The 18,173-nt window shown below is 36.7% G+C and overlaps 1 protein-coding gene across 6 annotated transcripts in view; it reads left to right on the top strand.

Moving 5' to 3' along the window:
- The window catches only part of NBEAL1 (neurobeachin like 1), a 77,696-nt gene that overhangs the window by 43,708 nt on the left and 15,815 nt on the right, over positions 1 to 18,173 (top strand). For all 6 annotated transcript variants that reach the window (XM_014249371.2, XM_014249372.2, XM_088058509.1 and 3 more), the window contains 22 exons: positions 151 to 239; positions 1,050 to 1,631; positions 2,189 to 2,364; positions 2,709 to 2,862; positions 4,281 to 4,409; positions 4,687 to 4,992; positions 5,103 to 5,252; positions 6,179 to 6,336; positions 6,821 to 6,945; positions 7,770 to 7,896; positions 8,974 to 9,122; positions 9,952 to 10,085; positions 10,802 to 10,903; positions 12,049 to 12,144; positions 12,254 to 12,378; positions 13,633 to 13,773; positions 13,870 to 14,000; positions 14,996 to 15,105; positions 15,674 to 15,791; positions 16,487 to 16,584; positions 16,891 to 17,007; positions 17,506 to 17,595. In XM_014249371.2, the coding sequence (XP_014104846.2) occupies positions 151 to 239; positions 1,050 to 1,631; positions 2,189 to 2,364; positions 2,709 to 2,862; positions 4,281 to 4,409; positions 4,687 to 4,992; positions 5,103 to 5,252; positions 6,179 to 6,336; positions 6,821 to 6,945; positions 7,770 to 7,896; positions 8,974 to 9,122; positions 9,952 to 10,085; positions 10,802 to 10,903; positions 12,049 to 12,144; positions 12,254 to 12,378; positions 13,633 to 13,773; positions 13,870 to 14,000; positions 14,996 to 15,105; positions 15,674 to 15,791; positions 16,487 to 16,584; positions 16,891 to 17,007; positions 17,506 to 17,595 (3,407 nt within the window). The remainder of the gene's footprint in view (positions 1 to 150; positions 240 to 1,049; positions 1,632 to 2,188; positions 2,365 to 2,708; positions 2,863 to 4,280; positions 4,410 to 4,686; positions 4,993 to 5,102; positions 5,253 to 6,178; positions 6,337 to 6,820; positions 6,946 to 7,769; positions 7,897 to 8,973; positions 9,123 to 9,951; positions 10,086 to 10,801; positions 10,904 to 12,048; positions 12,145 to 12,253; positions 12,379 to 13,632; positions 13,774 to 13,869; positions 14,001 to 14,995; positions 15,106 to 15,673; positions 15,792 to 16,486; positions 16,585 to 16,890; positions 17,008 to 17,505; positions 17,596 to 18,173) is intronic.

The raw sequence follows: 18,173 nt of genomic DNA on the forward strand, positions 1-18,173 counted from the left end.
TCTCAGTTAACATTTTCTTAGTTCCAAAAGTTTGTTCCTTTTGCTATCCCTGGATGCAGTCATAATTTCCAAGGCAATTTTTAAATATTTATCTGTTACATTCTCTTGTGTGATATTGTTTATGGTGGATTTTTTCTTTCTTCCCTACAGATCCTGCTGTGAATTATAAAGATCTCCTAGCTGTAGTGTATCTGGCTCATAGATCAGATATAAACATGAGAGTGATTATCTGTAGAAAGGTTAGTTGTCTTCTTTAGAACTGGAATACTGTTCTTCAAGCCTATAAACTGTACAGTGTGATAACTAAATTATTTCTTTAAAACACACAGTGGCAGTATTTGTTGTTACTGTTTTCTTTAGCAATGATTTATTTTAAAAATTTAACCCATCTGTCACTGTTGAATTTTGTGTACTCAAGTACTTTAAAAAGCCAAAACAAAAAGTGAAGCTTGCATCATGATTCTCAAATAGCTTATATTTTCTACAGGTTTGAGATAGTAGGCTCCTTGAATTACTGACTTCTCTCTAAGCTCGTATCACTGGAATTAGTACTGAATGTAGCTGTGAGACACCTTTATAGTCTATTAAGTTTTCCAAAAATGAAGAAGTGAAACTATAATGTACCCTATCAGTAAGCTATTAATACTGCAATTTTTTAAATTTTATCTATTTAATACTTGCTAATCAAGCATATTTTCTAGTCGAGAATTTTTTTAGACTATGGGTGAATGGGATTGTTTATTGAGATAACTGGCTGTTGAAGGAATTGTTGCAGAAGAGTTGGTGAAACATGGGAACTTACCAATATGCTTTGATAGCTTCTTTTCTCCCCTACTCCTGAGAATTTTTAACTTTTTTCCTTCATTTTTCTACAAGGAAAATTTATTTTGTGGCTGGTTTGCTTCTTATTAGCCGGTTATGGCTCTTTCTATAGGGTTGTAAGAAAAGTAAAGAAGTTGTAAGACTGTTAAATGTTTGATTGAAAAGCCAGATGGATGCAGTTACAAGCTAAAATTAATATGTAGATATGGGATATCTTCTATCCTTAGGTTTTGCACCTTTTGCATTCCCAACTGGATGCAGCACAACAGATTTCTCAGCAGCTGGGCTGGCAGGACACTTTGGTTAGGCTGTTTCTGAAAGATAACTCAGAGGTCCGCATTGGCTTTAAGGAGAGCAGGACTGATTCCTCCAGGGAAGAGGGAAAAAAGCCTCCTGCTGAAGAGCTTCAGAATCATCAAGCTGATAAGACAGAGAAAGAGAAAGCTGGCAGCTTTGCATCAGTTAATGGTCTGTTTGACCAGTGGAGTTTAGAAGACAACAAATCCCTGGACGTCCCTTCCCACTTCTTAGTTATGCCACTGGAAGAAGCATCCGCAGCAGAGATGTCTTTTAGTTCGGAGGGCCGAGAGGAATTGTGGCACAGTAATCCTTCACATTTGAGTTTAGATTTGTCCAGTGTTGACTCTTATGAACTGGCTGATGTTGGGAATCAGATGACAGACAGCCAGCCCAGCACTCCCTCACCCACAGAGAGCACAAAGCCCTTCTCCAGGCAGCCCGACAAAGAGCTGTGTGTAACGAATGATGTGGGCTTCACTGCTGAGCTTTCTCTGTTTGAAAACCAAGGAGTAAGTAACTATGTGACTGGTTTCTCCAACTGTTGGAAATTTCTTTTTGTTCTTTGAATCTCCCTAATGAATGGTTATTACTTTTTTTTGTCCCTTCTATCACGCAACAGAAAATCGAACAATATGGCTCTTTTATAATGAATAGGGGTACTTCCTTTCGTGATGTGTCTTCTTTTTCGATTGTCCAGTTGGGATAGCTTTGGTGTTAAAAAAAAAACCAAAACAAACAAACAAACCAACCTCCCTTCCCAACCACAAGAAACCACAGAAAAACCCCTGCAAACTCTCCCTGCCTCTATATTTAAACATCCTTTATCATCCAGAGGAGGCATGGAGCAGACATGCTGTGAAAAAATCAAGGATTGCTGAAGGCAGCTTGTTTTATATCATACAAGCAAACCACAGTCTCTTATATTTGTGTTTTTGTGAACTTTTCAATTGGGCTTCAGACTGCAGAGTTTCAAATGTTGAAATATCAAAGCATAGTGACTGTGATAAGAAATGTTTTGAAGATTTTCTATACTAGAAGGGCTTTAAATATTTCACTTCTTTTGTAGGGGAGTGATAATGAGCTCATACAGTTACTTACAGACATCCTACTGTGTATAATGTGGAAAGGTATTGAAAAATCTGATGATGATGCTTGGATTGAGAGAGGACAGGTGTTCTCTGCTCTCACCAAACTGGGGATGTCTAACGAGTTGCTGCGGCCTTCTGATGAAATAAAACTCAAGTAAGTGTACAGTTCATCCCTTTTGAGGATAAACAGTAGTGAGGGACATGAGTGATGCTGGGAAGGGGTGGGTGTTTCCTAACAAGGTGTACTTTTCTCTGCTGTCTCTTCACATACTGTTAGAAATATATTCCAGTACCTATTTAGGAGTGTCTTGTGGCCAGAAGGTTTTAAAACTATCACTGTTTTCATGAGTCTCTCAATCGCTTTTATCCCATTGGCTTATCAAGAAGATGGCAGTTATGTAACTGCAGACTAAGAGATTCAATTAAATACTTAATTGGATTTTTTAAAAGCCACTTAGAATGTGTAATACTTACTTTGGAATTTTGTTTTCCATGCAGCTTGCTGGAGAAGATGTTAGAGTGGTCAGTGACTGATAACAGGGATTCAAAAGCTCTCCCTACACATGCTGAAAATGCCTTCAAGCTCTTGCTAATTGTACAAGGTTTCCTGCAGGCAGAAGGACTAATTAATTCAAATTTATGGACAGAAAAGGTACAGTAACTACAAAATGGAAATACTGTATATGGGCTGAAATGGTAACAAGAAAGCTGTTGGTTTGGACACTGTCACCCTCCTAGTCATATGTTTTTAAACCACAGATATTACAGATTAAGGATTTATAGTGGAATGGATTAGAGTGCCTCTTCATGAATAAAAATGTGACTATTTACCACAGGGAATATAGTTAATTTTGCAAATTAAATAGGCATGTAGGTGGTACTCTTTACTCAGAATCTAGGTTTCTTCAGACTGGAGAAATATTTACAACATGTAAAAGCTAATGAAACAGCAGCAGTTGTATCCTAAGCAGATTTTGCACTGTTTATCAGCATTTATGACTCTCTAGGAGTCTTGACTGAAAGACCAGCCAAAACTCTGCTCTTGGTTGTGAGTTGGGAATTGTCACTTCTGGATTTGAACCCATATTGGCATTTCAACACCTATAATTTATCTCACCATTTATGTAATCTCTGGCACTCATCATGCTTCCTTCACAGTCGGAGATGTCATTGCTTTTCAATTTTTCTAAGCAGAAGGGGAGAGAGATTATATGGAAACCATCCTTATTTCACTAGAAATCCTTAAAAAATATTTTTTAAGGCTACTTTCTTTAAGAAAAAAGTGCAATGTCAAGAGTCATTAGCAGAGTAATTCCTAGGCTGTTCTCCAAAATGCTTATAAGTAAACATAGCTTAAAGCTTTAAATTTCTTGTTTTAAGAAAGTTTTCTCTTCTTAAAAGCTTTGCCTTCTATTGGGAAACCTAATTAGAAATGAGAGCTGAACTTTGGAGCAATGAAAGTTGTACTTCTTGCCAACTCTGAATTGAAAATAACAGTACTTTCATAAATTATCTTCTACTGTGCCCAGGGAGAATTTAAAGTACTGTAATATCCTAAACAGGACATTTCAGTCAGAATGATTTTACATTTGAGTAATTTGTTAGAGAACATATCAAGGTGTATTAGTTTTAAACAAACCCATATGCATAGGGAAATGTGCAGTTTGCCTTGGGAATATCCACATTTTGCAAGGCTTATCATCACTTTTGCTGTATTAAAAACTGACAGAAAGAAGTGCCTCCTAGAGTGACTCTCTCCCTGTAAACACACACACACATATCACATATATACATTTATTTATTTATTTATTTATTTATTTATTTAGGGGAGATACTTGACTTAATGTACTGGACTAGGTAGATTTTTGTTGTCAGGAATTTCTTTAAATTACTGGTTTAATCGCAGTGTTGTGGGATGATTTTCTCGGTTTGGTTAAGATAAAAATGTGAGCACAGCCTTTGAAAGCTCTTTGAAATTATTGTGTCTCCAGCTAGAGTAGTTATTGTTACTTTTATTTCCGTTTATTTTATTTATTTTAATTTTATGCAAATTTTTTGTTTCTGCAATAGCTCTTGGAAGAACTAGTGACTCTCATGGATAGCCTGTCAGTCTGGTACTCTGATGGCCTAGAAGCAATTAGGCTTTCACAGGTGCAAGTCCAGCTGCTCCTTGGATTCATTGCACAAGACAATTTACAGGTTTGTTGCAAATTCTTTAAGGGCACATTTGATGTAACTGTTGTGGGTTATGGGAGAGCTGCTCATACCAGTGAGCAGACCTGTGGCAGTCCCTCATCCTTCTGTTGGGAGGATGTTTTATTGGTTCTTGCATTTTGCAGATTTACTCTATAGTCCTGTCAGTGTGCACCTCCAGAGCACAAGAAAGGAGGCTTCTGTTCGAGGATGGGAATATGCAGGCAGGAGTGGCAGGAAAATCAAGGAGAATCACATTAATTTTTGCTGTTTGTTTTTGTAGGTCTGTGCTATGGCAGCAGCCAAACTAAACACCCTCCTTCAGACCAAAGTAATTGAGAGCCAGCCTGAAGCGTGCTACCTTCTGGGGAAGTTGGAAGGCATTTTGAGTAGGTCAATTGAAGAGAAGACAGAAACTTACTCATTTTTGATTCCTCTTGTTCGGACATTGGTATCCAAGATATATGAACTTCTCTTTATGAACCTGCATCTTCCTTCATTGCCTCCTACCAATGGCAGCCCATCTTTCTTTGAGGACTTTCAAGAATACTGCAGATCTGACGAGTGGCAAGTTTATATTGACAGATATGTAAGTATTAAATTATTTTTGTATCATTTCCTCCCTCTTTTCAGCCATGAAAGCAGAGGAACCCATTCAGAAATCATACGGTACTTTTTATTTTGCTTTGGTGAAAACAGATTATTCCAAATATGAAGCAATATGAAGAGAATTCATTCAGACATGATAATGAGCAGATGGCACTTTATTGGAAAGATTGTTATGAAGCATTTATGGTGAACATGCACAAGCGAGACCGGGAAAGAGGAGAAAGTAAACTTAAATTTCAGGTAAGGTTTTCAGTGACTGCAAGGTTCTCTTAAAAGAGCTCTCTCAAGAGTTGCCTTCTAAAAGATGGAGAAAATTAATTCTAGGATGAGCCAGTTCAAGTAATTATAAACAGGTTAATTGTATTAAGATTTTATGGGCAGTGGGACTATACGCACTTCTAGGATATGCTTTCTAATTCTACTTTGTCCATTAGGAGTCTTATGTGCAATCAAAGTTATTTCAGTACAGTAGGCCTTCCTTTTCTTACAGCAAGGTAGAAATATGCTCAGCCATAAGCTGCATCTTCTTTTACTCTGATTTGTGTTTTGAATTATTAAAACCTGTTTTCCATTATGAGCTGGTTTTTTGGGTTTTTTTCTTTAACCCTATTTCAATACAATTAAAACATTTGAAACAGTGAACAGTTCTTATTTAATGTGTGGAAAAATTGCTTCTAAACTGACCTTTCTATATAAGGTCCAGACTGAGTTTCAGCATTAGAGCTAACTGGTAATTACAGGAAATACCATAGCAAAGTTACATGACATTTTGCTTTTTTAATAACAAAACTTGTAGGCCTATTTTACTCAACTAGCTAAAGGAAAAATACAATGAGAATTGCATTCTAGAATACCAGAATTTAAGAAAAAGCCCACCTATTATAGTAGGATTTCTAATACTGACTGTTTTTCTGACGATGGAAAAATTGCTTTAGTGTGGATTCAGCATTGATAAGGCTTTCTTCTCATGTTTAAATCAAAGTCTGGCACTATTTCTTCTAGGTCTAAGCTTTTAAAAATGTCTCTCCTAAGTATTACCTTAAAATTTCAGAATGTTTTATTGCTAAACATTTCCCATTTCTTCTTGTTTTATGAGAATTATTGGAAAGCTGTTTTCCATGGTCACAGTTAATTCAGTGCTAGATCTGTTTGCAATGGTCTTTCAGGAGCACTTTGTGGAACCATTCAGCAGAAAGGCTCGGCAGGAAAATCTACGGTACAACAGTATGCTAAAACAGCTTAGCAGTCAACACACAGCCACACTGAGACAGTGGAGAGCAGCCCAGCTTTACTTGTTCTCTGAGTGTGGGCCTTGGGCTGAAAGGTGAGACTGGAGTTCCTAAACTGTGTATGATACGTAAAAGGAATTTGCTCACATGACTGTTTCATGTGGTTAAAACCAAGTCAGATTGACTGCAATAACCAGGCTTGAGATGTATGGTCTTGACAGGACAAGAGAAAATGGCCTTGAGTTGTGTCATGGAAGGTTCTTACTAGAAAGTAATTTTGGGGTGATTGTGGTGGTGGTAGATTGTCAGTTGGACTTGATGATCTTGTCAGTTGGACTTGATATTGAACATCTCTTCCAACCTTGCTAATTCTGTGAAAATAAATACTATTTACAAAATAAAGAGTGATGATCAGAATTGCAATGTGAAACTAAAGCAATAAACTGCATTTTAATACTTTATTTTTTACAATGTGCAAGTGGGTGACAAGTATTTTTTTGATTATGCACTCTTTTGTAATCCATTCATTCCTGCAGGTCTTTATTCAGATTGTTTTTATGAATATTCTTTTTTTCCTAGGAAACAGCGTCCTGTTCACTGGAAACTTTCAAATGTGGAAAACTTTTCACGTATGAGACTAAAACTAGTGCAGAATTACAACTTCAACTCTCATCAGGATGCTAGTGACCTGAGAGATAATTTAGGTAAAGTTTAGGTAAACTTGTGTTCTTGCCAAAGAAGGATACCCACTTTCCTCTTTTTATTTAATAAGTAGTATAAGCTAGATACTTAAATCTTGATTTTTCTTTATTTCATCTGTAGTAAAATCTATAATATGAGAGTGTTTCTTTGACCTGAGGCAGGATCTTCCCACTGAGTAGAATTCTTTTGCTCTGCTTCATTGAAATGTGGGGTTTTGTTGCGCAATTAATAAAAGTTAACTTCTCCGTTTTAAAATAAGTCATACAACTTTCTTGTATGAGATTATTTCTTCATGAAAGAAGCAAAGAGATCAGAGTAAGCAGTGTTTGTTCAAAGCCTTTCAGAATTTGTGACTAAAATGTGTAGATATGAAGCGCTTTGTTTCAGAAATGTGCCCAACAGCTGAGTTAGGGGTGTAACTGTTAAGTTTGGTGTATTGGACATCAAGGCTCAAGCAATAAAAAAACCCCAAAACACTCTTGTAAACCCACATAACCAAAAAGCAAATGCAGTATATTTCTGTTAAATCTGCATGCTTTAGCAATGTCTGGAAAAATATTGTGAAATATTTTATTGTAAGTGTCCACATCAGAATTCAATTTAAATTTTTCTTAAGTATTGTGTTCCCTTTCTACTGTCACAATTTTCAGTGTAGCTCAAGGACTGTTTTTAGTGTTCTGCTTAATTACAAAAATATTTAAGAAGTCTGGTTGCTTCTTACTTGGTTAAAACTAACATTCAGCTGTAGAAGATAGGCTTAGTAGGACAGATTTCCAAGAGTACTGTAGTAGAAAAAGTTCTGAGCTGTTATGTGTATTTATGCTAGGTGTGCACCAGACACAGCCCTCTAGTGAATCTCTGCTTCTGGAGGTGGTGAAGCAGGTGAAAGTGAGTGACTTGGAAGATGATGTTCTGGAGCTACCAGAAGAAGACACAGCAGCCAGTTCCAACTTGTAAGTAGAACAGGATAAACAACTTTAATTTGTTTGTGTGCTAGGGATAAGGAACAAGAAACAACTTTGGGAACTGAATAGCATCCAAAGCTTAGTTTCTTTCTTTATCTGGCCTTAACAACTCAGTCCAGGGCAGTTTTGATCAGCAAAGGTACTGTTGGATTTATCATTATCACCACTGATAATGATATCACCTATCCCTTGCCCCAGGGAAAGGAAGGCAGAGCAGATGTTTGTGAGAATCCATTAGTGATTCACTGCTCCTAGGTGGGCTGAAGCTACAGAATTGCTGAGACTTGTCTCCTATGTATATTGATTATAATTCTCAAGAGGCAATCTGCCCTGTAAGGACATGGACCAGACTGGAACTGCCTCATGTCCATAGTTGCCATGGTCATTCACTCCACTCTCAGCTGAAAGTTTGTGTGGTTGGAATTTAAGTGCTGGAGTGCCTTGTCTTTAAAAGTATTCCAGAGGGAAGGCCTGCTGTGTTTCCTTCATGTCACTTGTGTGACTGCAACCAAAAAAACGGGCAGGGGAGAGAGAGCAGGGAAAGGCGAGTTGAGGTAGGACAGCAAATGCTTTGCTTCAGTGATTGGACATGTCACGTTGTGCATGCATCTGTGTGTGTCTGTGCTGTTAAGTGGCCCTCTGAGTGGTACTGATACATTTTGTACTTTAAAGGTTATTAAATGCTTGCTGTAGATTAGAGCAAAATAAACCTGAAGATAATTTTAGTCACGTGAACTGGAACTTAGCTCCCTGCTGGGCCAGAGAACTTAACCACCAAACAATTAAATAAGAAAGGGAAATGCTGATGTTTTTGTACTTCAGATGAAGTCAAGTCCATTGTGCCTGAGACCAAAATACCAAGACTGAAGAGCAGTGCTATGAAATTATGTTTGTGGTCTGGTCTGAAATATCCAAGACTGCTGATGAAAGCGCCTTTATATAATTGTTTATGTTGTAGTTTTCATGCCATTCAGATTTGATTTTTTTCTGAACTGTATTCTTACAAAGGACCTAAGCAACAGTATAATCTACCCAACCCTGTAACACTTAGTGGTGTTTTTGCAGGGATGAGAAAGATGAGGAAAGTCAGAAAGAAAAGCTAATACTGTCTGAAGACTGTGAACTCATTACAGTAATTGATGTGATACCAGGCAGGCTGGAGGTCACTACCCAGCACATCTGTTTCTTTGATGGTAGCATTGAGAAAGAGGAAGGTAAGCATGATCAATATCTCTTTATTTTCAGTGCAGTTCAGCATTCTGCTTTTAGTACGCTGAGTTTATGTTTTGAAAATGAGTGTCAAAGTAATTGTAAAGACACAAGTTGTTGTTCTGTACTTAATATTGCACTTGATGGTTAGTGGCTGACTGATCCCTTCAGAATCAGCAATCTGGAACTGTACTTTCTAAGCTGGTAAATTGATTAACTATTCTTAGTATTACTTAAAAATAGCTTACCGAAAAACCTGCTGATTGAAAAAAAAGTTACTACCTCTAATTTGCTTTGTAAATGGCACCTCTCTGTTCTCCCTGACAAATAATGTTTTACTCATGCATTGATTAAATAGTAGTAGTATGTAAGCATTAATCATCTATATTAATTTAGGGAACTTTAATAGAACATACGCAGCTGGCTGTGAAAACACTGAAGTGAAATGTTAGACAAATAATAGTAAAGTTTTCCAAATCAGTATACCAAAGTATTCAGCATCTGGGAAATCTAAACATAAGTTTGTTTGAGCCTGTTTAAAAAAGCAAAAGGGCTTGATTTGTACTTTCTGTCAACAGAATACATTTATAAGTCTTTAATCAGAAAGCAAAAGCAAGTTCTACATTCCATCAGGTATTTCTTCCTTCATTTCTTTCAGCACAACAGTATCTGAAGGTAATATTTTCCTAGCAAAATGGTTAATCAAGTCAGCTATAAGAGTTTCCCTTTCTAGGAATAACTCTGGGGTGATTTGAGCTGGTACTGCACTGTGTCTATATGAAAAGGGTTTTTTTAATATATATTCCAACTCAGTAAACAGAGTGTTCCTCCTAGGGGTAGGTTTTGATTTCAAATGGCACCTTTCTCAAATTCGAGAGATCCATTTGCGTCGGTACAACCTGAGGAGGTCAGCTTTGGAGATCTTCCTTACGGATCAAACCAACTACTTCCTCAACTTCAATAAGGAGGTATGGGTTTCCTAAATTTCATGGATTTATACAATAAGCACACGGTTAATTTTATGATCAGTGATTGTATTTGAGTATGGTGCCTTTCTTGATACTGTAACACTAATAGCAAAAGGTTTGCTTTATGTAGTCATCATGAAAAACCAGACTGCAATCTGGCATCTAGAAACTGATTAATTGTGAAAAGATAGATAAAACAAGATTCTCCTTTTTCCCCTCTATCTCTCTCTCTCTCTCTCTCTTATACAGAATGATTATTTAACTAAAATCACATCAGTAGTAATCGAAATGTTTTGAAGCCCGTATTTTTAAAGATGGAACAAATTAATTACAAATCAAAGGGGACTTCCTTTTTTACAACATTGGAAATCATTGGTATTTCATGGTTAAGGAGTAGTGAACATTTTTCCCCTCTGGGTAATATCAGTGATCCTTTTTATCCCTAGGGATCCTTAGGGACTAAGATAAATTTCAGAATTTAGGATGGGTTACATCCTAGTAGGTCAGTTTATGAACAGCTCTTAGAAATGTTGTGTGGTTTGGTTTTGATGTGACAGATGTCACATCCATCCATGTCCAAATGTTTTAAACAGCAAGAGATCAAAATACGTTAAAATGTAACTGTGTCCTATTTATTTCACATTTTAATTAGCAGATTAGTTACTTGTCAGCTTCAGTCTCCAGAACATTGCTTTATTAGTGCTGTTTTCTAACAGGTACGAAACAAAGTATATAGTCGGATATTGTCACTGCGTTCTCCAAACATTTCTGGGACCAGATCGCCACAGGAACTTTTCAAAGCGTCAGGTTTGATGCAGGTACAAGACCTCAGCTAAATGGTCTAAAGAATTCTTCTGCTTTTTGAAGGAGTCCCCCAGTGTTAAGATGGCAGCTGCCAACTTCTGTACCCTCAGCCTGGCCCCTGAACTTTCTTGTGCATATTTTGAGGATGTTTTGGTTTGTGTTTACAGTCAGGCAAATGGGTGTAGCCAGGCTCTGTTGATGTGGTTGACAGGCATTTTAACATGAATATAAAACATGGCAGATTTGCTTCTGGTTTTAGTCTATGATCTTGAGTGCCGTTTTGAAGCTTCTTTCACTAGATGTGCAAATAATTATCCCTGCTATCTTTTCATGATGGAGCTTTCAACAAAACCCACATGAAGATTAAGTGGGAATTAGTAATACTGGTAAAAAAGGAAAATGTCCCTATTACCATAAACACAGATAAATTTTTAAATATAGTAAATATATTTTTATCTTCAGTCTCTTTATGCCAAAATTGTTTTCTCTGAGGGAGAAAGTTTTACAAATAACTTTAAAATATTGAAAATACTTTGATTGTTGTTTTCCTAACAATAAAAACTGTCGAGTCGTATATTTACACAGAGAAAACATCATTTGTCATGACACATCTCCATCACTCTATAGACAAATACTGAGCTCTTCTGAACACAGCTATGTCTGTTCTTTGGTTCAGAATATAACAATGGAGCAAACAAAGGTGCACAGACAATTTGGTTTAAACCTGTACTTAACCTGTACTGTTAATCAATGGGAGAATAATTTATAAATAAATTTTGATCATAGCACTCTAATGAATTTCAGAGTTCTGTTCTCCATTTTATCAGTACGTGCATACTTACCTTCTTTTAGTTTCTCTTATTTCCTGTTTTCCTTTTCCTTTTTACCAAGGTTGCTAATTGTCTGCTGCTCTGTATTTGGAACAGTACTATCACAAATCAGAACCAGATTTCAATAAAATATAGATAGCACAGTCACTGAATCAAAGAGAAAATAAACTTTATTATGAGAAATCAGGACTTGCATACAATGTTTGTGGTCTTGTGCTTTTCATTTGCCAGTGCTATCCTCTAGCAGATAGATACTGACAAAGTGTGTAATTTGCAATAATTACATCTTTGGTATAGTGAATTCCATTTTATCTTTCTTTGTCTTTCAGAAATGGGTGAATAGAGAAATATCCAACTTTGACTACCTTATTCAGCTGAATACCATGGCAGGACGAACTTATAATGACCTTGCTCAATATCCTGTGGTAATTAAAAAGTTAATTTTTAAATTTTTGCCAAAGGTATGTGTTTTTTCTGTTTTGAAAAATGTATTCTTAATCCCTATCTGATGTTCGGCTTACTTTTCTTTTTCAGTTTCCCTGGATTTTACGAGATTACACCTCAGAAGAACTGGACCTGAATAATCCTGCAGTATTTAGGGACCTGTCCAAACCCATAGGTGTGGTAAATGAGAAGAACGCTAAGACTGTGAAAGAGAAGTACGTATTTGAACACTTGGTTATATTTCTTTGTCTTTTTTGAGCCTCCAGGCTTATAATACATTTAAAAAATATAGTTGTGACAGTGAAAATTTTGGAGCTGGTTTTATGACATAACAGATGCTTTTGCAAATGTGGTTGGTTTGTTGTTCCTGCTGCATTCATACTATTTTATATGGCACTCAGTTATATGGGAGTGGAAGGACAAAACTTACTGTTGTAAATTTCTAGGTGTTCCTCAGTTGTGGAGATGAAAAACTGAAAGACTGTAGAAACAATTTAATGGCCCAGCAGCTTGGAAAGACATAACATGTCCCCTGTCTGCTTCAAGATAAGGAATGTGAAATCATACTACTGAGTTGAGCTGCCTGTGCTAAGAGGTAGCATTGATCCTAAATCAGTGCTTCATCTTTTTGGTAACATTGATCCTAAATCTGTGCTTCCTCTTTTTTTCAAGCATAGATTATTATCTTCAAAATAAAATCTGTCTCAAGTGACCTTTGGCAAGTCCTCTCTAGGTTCCAATGACAGGTACTTATACCCACACAGCAGTGTAGTAATCTTTCTTTGTTTGCTAGTCTGGGGAGTGAGTGTGCAATCATACCAGACTGCAGTCAGGTGTCTTCCAAAACCTTCTGAAAACTTGGAATATGGAGATTTTCCTTTGAATGATTAGGCTTTATCCTGGCTGTAATGAAATGGGTTCTCTAGAAGTATGTTTAACTAGAATTTCTCTTACTAGCCTTGTGAGGCTTAGAAATGTATCAGCCAGATGGTGGCATGGTAGAGTGAGTTTGCTAGTAGAAAAGGAAAGGGGCATGAATGTGAAAAAGATCTTTCTTCTGCATCCTGCACAGTCAAAACACATTTCCTAAATCTTGCAGGAAACCATCACAAGTCTATTCACTAGTAAATATTCATTTTAGTGATGAGGGTTTTTTTGGTCTGTTGTATGAAGTCCTGTCTGCCCTTTGTCTAGTTTCTGACAGCTGATAGCAAGTGCCTAGGGAAGAGTATAACAGGCATGCAAAGGCTTCATCTGGTGTACATTTTTATCTTTCAGCAGTCTTTTTCTTAAGTACTTTCTAAGTAAGATTTGGAATCTTCACATTTGATAGAAAACAATGTATTTTTCTCTTACAGATTGTTGTGGTCGTTTCTTTTGAATCTTTGCCTGGAATAAGCATAATCCACATGCAAATCAACTGTAATGCTCAGTTATTTATAAAGATTTAAAAATATTTATTTTTTTAGATATGAGAATTTTGAGGATCCTCTTGGGATGATTGACAAATTTCACTATGGGACACATTACTCAAATGCTGCTGGTGTCATGCATTACCTCATTCGGGTAGAGCCTTTCACAACACTTCATATCCAGCTTCAGAGTGGCAGGTATGCTGAGCAAATAAAAGCAGCCCCTTCCTGCTTCTTCCATGTCCTTTTACTGAGAGAATCATCAAAGTCTGACCTGAGTTTTCTGACCCACAGATTTGACTGTGCTGACAGACAGTTCCACTCTATTCCTGCTACCTGGCAGGCACTCATGGACAACCCCAATGATGTCAAGGAACTTATCCCAGAGTTCTTCTACTTTCCGGAATTCCTGGAGAATCAAAATGGTAAACTGACTGCTAAGAATATTCTCACAGAAAACTGTTTCTGTATTCTTCAGAAAAGAATTGTTACAGCCGTTTCTGAATGCTGAGGATCACTTATATTAATGTTACGGTGTGACTGTAGATGTTAATCAGGAATCTGGCTTCGAACTGTTTAGTGAGGATACCAGTTGTGTTAAACAGCAGCCTAAACATAGTTTAAAATTCAGGTTGTGAGCTTAAGGATGGCTAAAAATAGTGTTGTTTACCCAATGGAAAGTATCAGAGATGCTCATTTGGATGTTTGAAAAAGTTAGTAATAGTTAATACTGATTAAATTCTTAGCAAAAGTTAATAGATTAATTATGATTATTATAATGCTGGTGGAAAAGAGTATCCTGCATTCTGACATGAGACTCCTAGACATTTTTAAATTCACATTTATTGTTTAGTGATTTGTTTCTCTATCTTTGCACAATTTGAAAATGGACTTGTATGGTTGTGCTACTACAGTCTACTAGAGTTCTAAATTAGAAAAATTGGGAACTCCCAAGTCCCACTTTCAAGTCATTTAAGTGTTTAGAGTTGTTTCAATGATAGCTGGTTAGATTTCAGATTTAAAAGCCTTGATTTTATAAACATTTAAACTGCTAAGTAATTCCCTTCTTATGAATAACCTTACTGAAGTGTTTTGGACTCTTAATCCTGATATAGCAAATGCAGATGTGTTTACAGATGGATGTGTAAAAGATTAATACTACTTTTATGGTTAGGACTTAAGCTTTGAAATCATTTAGACGTTTTGGATAATTGTTATCCATTATCATTTTAAATCATAAATGTGCAGAAGAGAACTTAGCCTCCTATGTCAGTGGTAGGGTTATTAGGGATTTACATTAAGAATTTTTCCATGTCCTTCTTTTGCATTGAGAAACGAATGATTTTTAATCTTTATTGAGAAATCAAGGTACTTGAAATATTATGTAGCAACTCTAAAACTTTTCTGAATTATTCACCAGGTTTTAACTTGGGCCAGCTTCAAATGTCAAAAGAGGTGGTAAATGATGTTGTTCTGCCTAAGTGGGCCCACTCCCCAGAAGACTTTATTTATAAACACAGGAAGGCTCTGGTAAGATGTTTATATGTGTGACATAATCATAAAGGAAGTGCACCTGCACAATGTGACTCTGGCTTAAATGTGAAACAAGTGGGATGGCATTTAAACCAGAGTTGTGGTTGCATTTGACATTACAAGTACCATTAGAACTTCCAGTTAAAAGCTCTGTTTATGTTGATAAAATAGTGAAAAGAGCATTTAATCTCTTATGAATTTTGGGCATGACTTAGGCATTTGCTGTCCTAGGGGACAAAATGCAGAGGTGGGTGAGTAGGCTTCCCTTGCTATTTAAAGATGATTCTGTGTGGTGTTAGGGAGCTGGCAGGTTACCTTCCTTTGCACAGGTGCATTTCAATAGTGCACGTCTCTTGTATCACTGTATTGATTTTTCCCTCTTACCTGCCAGTTACTGCGTATAACACACAAGGATATTCTTATGCTTCTGCCCTATACATTGCTAAATACCTAATTTGTGGATAATCTTAATTTAGAAATGGAATTTTTCCCACAGAAAATAGTAGAAATTTCAAGATGGGAGCAGTAGTTCTCTTATTCTTACAAGAGCATTTTTTCCTTCTAGGAATCTGAGTATGTTTCTGCTCATCTTCATGAATGGATAGATTTGATTTTTGGCTACAAGCAGAGGGGACCAGCTGCAGTGGAGGCGCTTAATGTGTTCTATTATTGTACTTATGAAGGTACAAAGCAGTATGTTCTCCTGTCATTGTCATCAGGCTTGTGAGTTTTCATTATTAGAAGACACTTGATTTCTAAGAGTACCATTCAGTAGCATATGGTAAGGCAGCAGAGCTGTAGATGAAGTATGGCAGCAAACCTTGTAATCAAAAAAAAGGTATCTTTTTTTCAAAAAGGAGGGCTGTTACAGTTTCTTCTCTTTTTTTTTTTATTTTTTTTATAAAAGTTGCTGTGTTTTCTTGTCACTTATTTTCTTGCTTAAAAGCATTTCTTTTTTCTAAGCGTAAGGTTTCTTATGCTTTAGAGTTCAGGCACATTGCTTAAAAGCAGCTAATAATAGAGACAAATTTAATCTGTTAATTTCAAAGCTAACTTTTGGATGGTTTTTGTGTGCTACTTGTTGCTTGCGTTGAAGAATATTAAATTCATTTCATAAGACAAAGGCCTGCAATTCTTGTCCTAACAGGTACACTTAAAGTTCCACATGCAGAGTGGAGTTTTCAGATTGTATTTTAATTGGAGGCATTGTCTGGGGGCTTTTCTGGGGACAAAGGGTCATAATGCTGCAAGTAAATTAAGTTTTGGAGTGTTAGTTCCATATTGGAATGTTAGACCATATTGGTTCTTAATAAATTGTTTGGATTGTGTTCTTTTTTCCCCCCCACCCCTATTCTTCATCGTTCTGGTTGTGATCCAGGGGCTGTGGATTTGGATGCTTTAACAGATGAGAAAGAAAGGAAGGCTTTAGAAGGGATGATAAACAATTTTGGGCAAACTCCGTGTCAGCTGTTAAAGGTACTGCTCTTTTGCTCCCTCTCAACCAGACCTATGTGATTAAATACAACTGACTTATTGGCTTCTCTAAATACAACTCTCTGGTTAAATACAAGGACTTCTGAAAAAAACAATGGTTTGCAATTTTAGCAACATTAGTCTTTGCCACATTACCAAGGAATCCATTTTCAAAATAAATTAATCTACTTCAAGAAGGGATATTAGCTATTTAAAACTGTTTTCCCATTAAGATTCTGAGTATCTCATGTGCACTGAACAAATTGATAAACTAGTCTAATTTGTACTCCTTCAAATATTGCCTTCTAGGAGCCCCATCCACAAAGGCTGTCAGCAGAAGAGGTAGTACAAAGACTAACTAAAAGTGATACCTCTACTCTGAATCTCTTCCAACACCTCACTGAGCTGAAGTCATTCTTCATAGAGGTAGATGTGTTACTTGAAATTGTTTAAAATCTAATCTGAAACTTGTGATGTACTTGAAACAAAAGGTCACAATCTAGATGAAAATAAACTTGCTTCCTATTTAGAGAAACTATTTTACAATGCAGTGTGTATTAAATGAGCTCTGTCTTTTTATTTGGCTTCATAGAGGTTGAATCCTGTAATCTGCTGGCTGCTTGTGTGGGTGTTGTTTGAGTATTAGTTTAGTCACCACACTGAGAAAGCTGCAGACCTCACTGGTGATGTGTGAGGACTCACTGAACTTGGTAGTTAAAGTCCCTGATTGGGGTCAGGGTTTCATTTGCAGTGTTTGTAATGAAGCTTGCCTGCACAAACTGAATGGGTGTGTACCAATGCCTTAGGGTGCTCTACAGTTCTGACACTGACTACAGAGTCTTTTGGATCTTACTCTTTACAGGTTCTAGATTTATCCTTTAGCTTTTGGATATAATCAGATCAAACCCTTGTCCTTTCTCCTAGGGAATTAGTGATGGTGTGCCCATTGTCAAAGCTGTTGTCCCCAGGAATCAGTCGCGTTCCTTTATTTCTCAGGGAAGCCCAGAGATCTTGGTGAGTTGCATGTGTCAATAACATTCTTAAACTGCAGGTAATCAAATGGGTACTTTTTTTCATGCCATTTGTAGAGAAACACTTCCTAACTGTTCCTCTTGAAATGTCTTCCTTTAATCTACAACAAATGTCAGTTATAAGTTAAATATTCATCTTCCAAGGAGAAGCTAGGCTAATTTGTTGAATGGCATTTAAGAGCTGATGAGACATGTAAATTATAGTGAGGCACATTGTAAGTTGCCACTTGATCAATTTCCCTGCAACAACCAATTTGCTAATGCAATGCAGCCCAGATTTTAAATTGCAGCACTGAGTTATTAATGGTGTCATTGTTTGTCAATGCTTTCCAATCCATATATTAAACTATACCATATCTGCTGCATGCACACTCCAAAGGCCTGCACTATTCTTAAAACTAACTCTTGCACTAACCCATATTCTTGTACTATGGCAGATACCAAATAAGAAAAGGAGAACAGTGGTTTTGTATTTGCATCTGTATATGTGACCTAGGCATTGGCCCCAGTGCAATACCTCTGTTTTGCAGGAAAGAGTATTCTGATATTTCTATTCTGTAT

Source organism: Pseudopodoces humilis, chromosome 8 (assembly GCF_049639895.1).
Source record: "Pseudopodoces humilis isolate 2021_Gansu_Grassland_sample_001 chromosome 8, ASM4963989v1, whole genome shotgun sequence".
Lineage (NCBI taxonomy): Eukaryota > Metazoa > Chordata > Aves > Passeriformes > Paridae > Pseudopodoces > Pseudopodoces humilis.